The sequence below is a fragment of the Lipotes vexillifer genome, unplaced genomic scaffold (assembly GCF_000442215.2).
Source record: "Lipotes vexillifer unplaced genomic scaffold, Lipotes_vexillifer_v1.1 scaffold185, whole genome shotgun sequence".
In the NCBI taxonomy this organism is placed as follows: Eukaryota; Metazoa; Chordata; class Mammalia; order Artiodactyla; family Lipotidae; genus Lipotes; species Lipotes vexillifer.
The window spans coordinates 593653-600880 of NW_006794406.1; the positions used below are offsets into that span (position 1 = coordinate 593653).

Below are 7228 nucleotides of genomic sequence, written 5' to 3' on the forward strand. Positions count from 1 at the left end.
GAATGCCCACAAGAAAGGTTTAGTGGAATGTGAGGTGTCAAGGGAGTCTTTGAAAGGTAAAGCCATAATATATTAAGTCTTACAGTGCTTTGAGGCAGAATATAATTCGGTGTAGAGTGTAGAAAGTAGAAGGCTTATATTTGTATTCTTGTAAAGGATTTTAGCTTAAAAGTTGTAGGAAAGAGTAGAAGCAAAACAAAACAATACCAACCCCCCCCCAATTTTTTTAAAGGGGCAGTTTAAATTACAAACATCAATGGAGTTTTCAGAAGACTTTTGCAGAATTCCAGATACTAATATTGTGACGCTAAACACCATAATGATTATATGGGGAAAAATTGTTCTCTGAGCCGGCCTAAACAGATTACTAACTGTTAAGTTAGACACCACCAAATAGCTAAACTCTGGGTGCAGTCTATGGCTTAATGTAAAGTGAAAAGATTTGTTTGCTGTTTTTAGAATTTATATATAGGTTTTTTAAATCCAGATAATTTTTTGAAAGATTTAAGTTATATACTTCTCATACTGCATGAAGATAAAAAACAAAAAAAAGGAGAGAGAATCAATTGGGTTTTCGTTTTTTCATTTTGGGTTTTTTTTTGGCTTGATTAGGGTTTTGTTGGGGTTTTTTGTTGTTTGTTTGGATTTGTTTGTTTCAAGCAATAAAACCAATTATAACTAATGTAAACAAAAAGGAAATTATTGCAAGTTTATGGAGTAGCTCTTAGAACTGAAGGAATATCTGAAGAACCAAGAACAGGAAGGCGGCATCATGGGGAGCTCCTTGAACCCAGATAACAGAGTTTATATAATTGTCTTCTCAGGGCACCCCACTGTGATTAATCAGCTCCAATATATTCTCCCTCTTGGCCCTTACACTCAAGTTTTAAACACCCAGAGAGAGAGAGTTTGAATGATCTGGCGCCCCTGCTCAACACTGGTTAAGAAAAAGGGAGATATTGTTCTCTGCAGTCCCAAAGATTGCACACAGGAGAGGAGAGGTATCTCGATAGGAAATTAGGGCGCTATTTTCAGAAGATGGCAGAGCAATTGCCAGGCAGTAAAAACTAGCAAATATCTGCTACAGAATCCTGTAAGTATAATATGCTTGTAGAGCAACGTTTTGTGGAAAGGCTCATACCATGACTTATTGAAAGACCTGCTTATATTCATTATAATTTGTTTTCTTATGTATTTTATCCAGACATTATTAATAGTGAGTTATGTTTTGTACTTAGAGGAGACTGTAGGTATGTGTGTGGTTAGAAATGGTAATAAGTTGCATAAAATCAGAATGTATTAGTCCAAAAGACTTTCAGCTATGATGAGAGCTCTGATTCTTGACTGTTTAACAAGAAATAGTAACATAATAGCAAACACATAGTGCTTTCTATTGTCCAGGCACTGTAGGAAGCACTTTACAAATTTTATTTTGTTTAACAGGAAAGTCACAATGCAACTATATATGGCAACACTTCTGCTTTTTTAAACCATTTCTAATTTTAATCCACCTATTAATTTGTCAGTGATTCATTTCAGGTCTTTGGGGTTGATTTGAGTTGATCTCAAGATCCCCAAGTAGATCCAAAGTTCTGTTCAAAGGGTTTCTGATTTTTATGCTTTTTTACTGAGGATTAAAAATTCTTGCTTTATAAGGAGTGGTTTGATTATGAACCAGGACAACATATAGAGAGTAAGTGTACCACACAGTGATTGTCCGTTAGTTTTCATCTTTTCCAGATATATGCCTGTTTCTTTCAATTTAAAATAAGGATTCAAAACACACACACACACACACACACACACACACACACACACACACACACATCTAGAATTACCACACCTTGAAGAAGCCTTCTGTTCTTCTTGGTTTCACATTTCTCTACATAATACCTTGAAGTATACTTATGGTTTGAGAATCACACCTGAACCGTTTCTATTCCAGGCTCCTCCATTCTTTAACACTTAGAGCATTCTTAAAGTATGACTGGAGGTCTCTTAATGGAAAACACAATTATACACATTCAAATTCTTACAAATCTTTTACTAAGACTGTTATTTTTAATGCTAAAGTCTTTAAATTATATTCCTTCATATTACTTGAAACTATTAAAAAATGATGTCAAAAACTTTAATTATCCTGTTTATGATTTGCTTTATGCTATAAATTTATTGCTGTCTCTCTTGAGAGCTATAGTGACACAGCTGTGGGTCCTTCAAAAATAGGTTGTATAATAATTCAAGACATGTTGGGTATCCAACTGAATTTTAGTAATGAGGAGTAAGTGAAAAAGTTCCTGTCAAGGGGATGTCAATTTGGGTCCAAGAGACAAACTTTTCTGACAGTTTCTGTACAAAGCAGGGGTTGCTGAGTAACTGCCCCTGTTGTTTAGTAATTGACCCCAACAGCAGTGGAAAGTTGAAGGGGGAAGGTGTGCAGAGAGTTAAGAAGAAGAACCTCAAGAAACTCAAAATGTCCAGGAAGCAGGAAAACTGAGAGGCACACAGTAGAAAGAATGTTGTTTCTGCCTAGCAACCAATTCTTCCCGTTTGGCCGAAAACGTGTTGTGGGACTAAAATGTACAATATGCCAACTTTGAGATGCTACAAAGAGAATCAAAACTAGGAGATTTTGCTCATCTACTGGTAGGAATACCTGTAAGTCAATTTAAAGGTAGTTATTCTGTAGCAGGATATGTGTTAAAATACACCAAGAAAGCAACTAAGTATAATTTCATTCATTCACACTTGGTTCATTTTTGTTTATCTAGTTACCAAGCATTTTACCTTGGGCATAGTTGGTACTCAGCAATCCACCCATTCATTCATGCAACATACACAGCATCTATTAAGCATCTACTGTAACCTGGTGATGAGGATACAGCAGTGAGAAACAAAGCCCCTCATGGAGCTTACATACTGTTATCATCAAGATGATTGTATCCTCTGGCTGCAACCAGGGGAATCAATGATTATAAAAATGTAGTCCTCGGGCTTCCCTGGTGGCACAGTGGTTGAGAGTCTGCCTGCCGATGCAGGGGACGCGGGTTCGTGCCCCGGTCCGGGAAGATCCCACATGCCGTGGAGTGGCTGGGCCCATGAGCCATGGCCGCTGAGCCTGCGCATCCGGAGCCTGTGCTCCGCAATTGAGTTTCTAAAAGTCAGTATACCCAGAAGTCTCTAAGGACATGTAAAGAGTCTTTAAAAAAAAAAAAAAAAAAAATGTAGTCCTCAAGTGCCCAGACTCTAGAGCCAGAGCCTGAGTTTAAAAGTGTGTTCTGCCACTTACTATATCACCTTGGGCAAGTTTCTTAACCATTTTGGGCTTTAGTTTCTTCATGATTAAGATGGGAATATAATGAGTTAATACATATGCTTACGCAGACACACACACCACACATATGTATATACATTAACACACACACATATGTATATATATGTTCATGTAAGTCCTCAGATTAATGCTTGGCACTAATGAGCACCAGATAAGTGTCAGATATTGTTCTTGTTATGGGAAACGGATCTGAATTTAACTCCTGGATAAATAGTCCTCACTCATATAAAGGGCAGAGACTAGAGAAATCAAGACAATAAAACCTGAGGTGCCAAATGCACCTCAATGGATTATTGATGTTTGTATTATTTGTTCAAAAAAGATTGTAGAAGGCAACAAAGAGCATAACTCAATGGGTAAGCTAGTTAGGGTAAGCTAGTTACTTATATCTCTGGCCCTCAACTTCCTCATTCTGCAGAGAAGAGGTGATAAAAGACCTCCTTGATAGGGGTTCTGTGAGGATCAAAGGAAATGAAGTATGCAAAGTGCTTGGCACAAAGCCTAGCTGAGAGTGAGCATTTAGGAAACGGGTACTGTTAAAGTTACAACTTGATTTTATTGAACTGACATCCTATATTTAGTTTTTGCTAAGACCGGAAAGGAAAACGCAGTTGACTCTGTGATTAAGTGTATTTTAGGATGTATCACCCGTTTATCTCAAAAGGTATTTATGATTAACTCTTCATCCCTACCTCTACCTACCCCCCTATCTTTCCTTTTCTGTTTCACAGGAAAAATTATGACCTCAGCATCCAAAGGAATTCTCCGCCCATTTTTAATTGTCTGCATTATCCTGGGCTGCTTCATGGCATGTCTGCTCATTTACATCAAGCCCACCAACAGCTGGATCTTCAATCCGATGGAGTCAGCCAGCTCTGTGCTGAAAATGAAAAATTTCTTCTCCACCAAAACTGATTATTTTAACGAAACTACGATTCTGATTTGGGTGTGGCCATTTGGGCAGACCTTTGACCTTACATCTTGCCAAGCAATGTTCAACATCCAAGGATGCCATCTCACGACGGACCGGTCCCTGTACAACAAATCGCACGCGGTTCTGATCCATCACCGAGACATCAGTTGGGATCTGGCTAATTTACCTCAGCAGGCGAGGCCACCCTTCCAGAAATGGATTTGGATGAATTTGGAATCACCAACTCACACACCCCAGAAGAGCGGCATTGAGCACCTGTTCAACCTGACTCTGACTTATCGCCGCGACTCAGATATCCAAGTGCCTTATGGCTTCTTGACGGTGAGCACAAACCCCTTCGTGTTTGAAGTGCCAAGCAAAGAAAAGTTAGTGTGCTGGGTTGTAAGTAACTGGAACCCTGAGCATGCCAGGGTCAAGTATTACAATGAGCTAAGCAAAAGCATTGAAATCCATACCTATGGGCAAGCATTTGGAGAGTATGTGAATGATAAAAATTTGATTCCTACCATATCTACTTGCAAATTTTATCTTTCCTTTGAAAACTCAATCCACAAAGATTACATCACAGAAAAGCTCTACAATGCTTTTCTGGCTGGCTCTGTGCCTGTTGTTTTGGGGCCATCTAGAGAAAACTATGAGAATTATATTCCAGCAGATTCATTCATTCATGTGGAAGATTATAACTCTCCCAGTGAGCTAGCAAAGTATCTGAAGGAAGTAGATAAAAACAATAAATTATACCTTAGTTACTTTAACTGGAGGAAAGATTTCACAGTAAATCTTCCACGATTTTGGGAATCACATGCATGCTTGGCTTGTGACCATGTGAAAAGACATCAAGAATATAAATCCGTTGGTAATTTAGAGAAATGGTTTTGGAATTAAAGTTTTCCATCATTTGCACACTTGGAAAATTATTTTGATGAGATATTATTGAGGTTTTGAAGATGAGAAGAGACATCATTCAGCTTTTGTGTCATAATTTATTTGTATCACTCTCTCTTGGGTGACATATATATTTTGATGGAGATTTTTGAGAGTGCAGCCTCAGCAATCACTCCACTTGTTTTAAATTATCTTATATATACATAATTATGTGCACTGAAAAATAATTTATTCTTCTCTATCATTTGTAAACATTATTTTTTTCATATTTTTGTAGTTGTCTGTAATGTAACTTTGTGATTCGATTGTTGTTCCTACACTGATCAGTTGTTTAATCCATTCGGTAAATGAAGATGCACATCTTCAAATATGAAATATTTTCATTAAATATTATCATCTCTAGTTCCAAGTTGGCATAATGTAACAAAGGAAAAGCATTTGTAAATGAATTCTAACCTCTTTGACTTCGAAGTTGAACAGTGTATAACTGTATTTATTTGATCTATTTTTTACCTGTTTACCACATTTGTGAATGCCACATTTGTGAATTATTCACTTAGTGAATAAGCCAGATAGTGTAGCAGAACTATTCTATTCGGGAAGCTATTAGGCTTTCCATTTATTTTCATTAAGTTGACTTGCACATGCAGCCACTTGTTCTCATGATCTTAAGTTAAATTACTTAAGTATTTTTAAATATCCAATTTGTTGGGATTTTTAGTACCTGGGAAATAATCCTAGTAACACTTAAGAAAATCTAAGATAGTTTTCTTCCTGATCTTAACACTCCTTTTTATAATAAAACAAATAATTTTATCAAGTGACAAGGGAAAAGGTTATGTATAGATACAAGTCATATTTATAATTGGTACATTTATGCATCAATATAATTTTTAATACCATATCAATTTAAAATATTTTTTCCAAAGGTCCAATGTCTAAAACTGTTTCATTTCATCATATGAACATAATATGTGAGATGTTTGTCCTATCATTTAAAAGAACCTAAATAAAATTATTATCAAGGTGTTAAGTATAAGATGTTAAACATAATAAAATGGCGATCTGTAGGGAACACATAATGCTAACACAGAGTGATATCTCAATGCATATTTGTTGAATTAATAAATGAATGACATTGAAAGTCATCAGAAAATTTTTGTTTGTTCCAAAAATGTGACAGTTCTAGCCTAGAAGTACTAACTGGAGATGATGTTTTATATTCCATTTTTGTAATTATTCATATGTGGCACATGTGACCATGGCCCTCAGGGTTTTACAGAACCAAAATAAACTTTCATTACGCTACATTTTTGGAGAATTCACCCCTGAACTTGCAGTTGCTGTACAGTGTTTCCCCTCCATAATGTTAAGGGCTGGATATAAGCAGAGAACAGTGGGTGAGAAAAGATGGGAAGATAAGGATTCTTCAAAGAAGGCATTTACCAAAAGAATCTTTAATGACTTTATTCTAAACCCATCAAAAGTGTTAGAACATTCTGATGACATCCATTTGTGTCTATTTGTGACTTAGTCTAATAATTCTCTACATGTTAACATCAGTAGAACTCAACTCCACAATTTTCTACATCAAATGGAAGAGAGGCAAGTTTAAATTCAGAAAGCAGGAGCTATGTCCAGCAATCCAGACTGCCTTGTGAGGGAATGAGCTCTTGGGACCACTAGAAGGATTTGAGCAGAGGAAGATTCCTACATTGGATGAAGGATTGTTTTGATCTTCAGGTTCCCTTTACCCATGACTGAACAGGCTCCCTGTGTCAGGCAATGCCCTAACCAGAGATAAAGATGAACAGACCTGTTTCTGAGCCACATACTTTGTTTACTCATTTGACCTAATGGAAGATTACCTCCATATTATCTCTTCTAACCGCACTGCATCCAGAAATGATATGTCTGTGTAGATGCCCTCCTAGATAAGGAGAGATCTCCACCACATTTATTTCATGATGTTCAAATAGTCAAATTCATACATTTATGTTTACTTTATTGTCTTTTTGGCCAACAAAAAGTATAGAGATCTAAAGAGGATGCGTTACTAACCATTTCAGATATAC

General features: G+C 36.6%; 1 protein-coding gene across 2 annotated transcripts in view; it reads left to right on the forward strand.

Annotated features, from left to right (window-relative positions):
- FUT9 (fucosyltransferase 9) overlaps positions 1-6457 on the forward strand; it is an 84642-nt gene extending 78185 nt beyond the window's left edge. The window contains exon 2 of one of the 2 annotated variants that reach the window (XM_007467183.1): positions 4066-6457. In XM_007467183.1, the coding sequence (XP_007467245.1) occupies positions 4074-5153 (1080 nt within the window). In that variant the 5' untranslated portion in view covers positions 4066-4073 and the 3' untranslated portion in view covers positions 5154-6457. The remainder of the gene's footprint in view (positions 1-4065) is intronic. The other variant, XM_007467182.1, reaches the window with a different exon arrangement.
- The last annotated feature ends 771 nt before the right edge of the window (positions 6458-7228 follow it).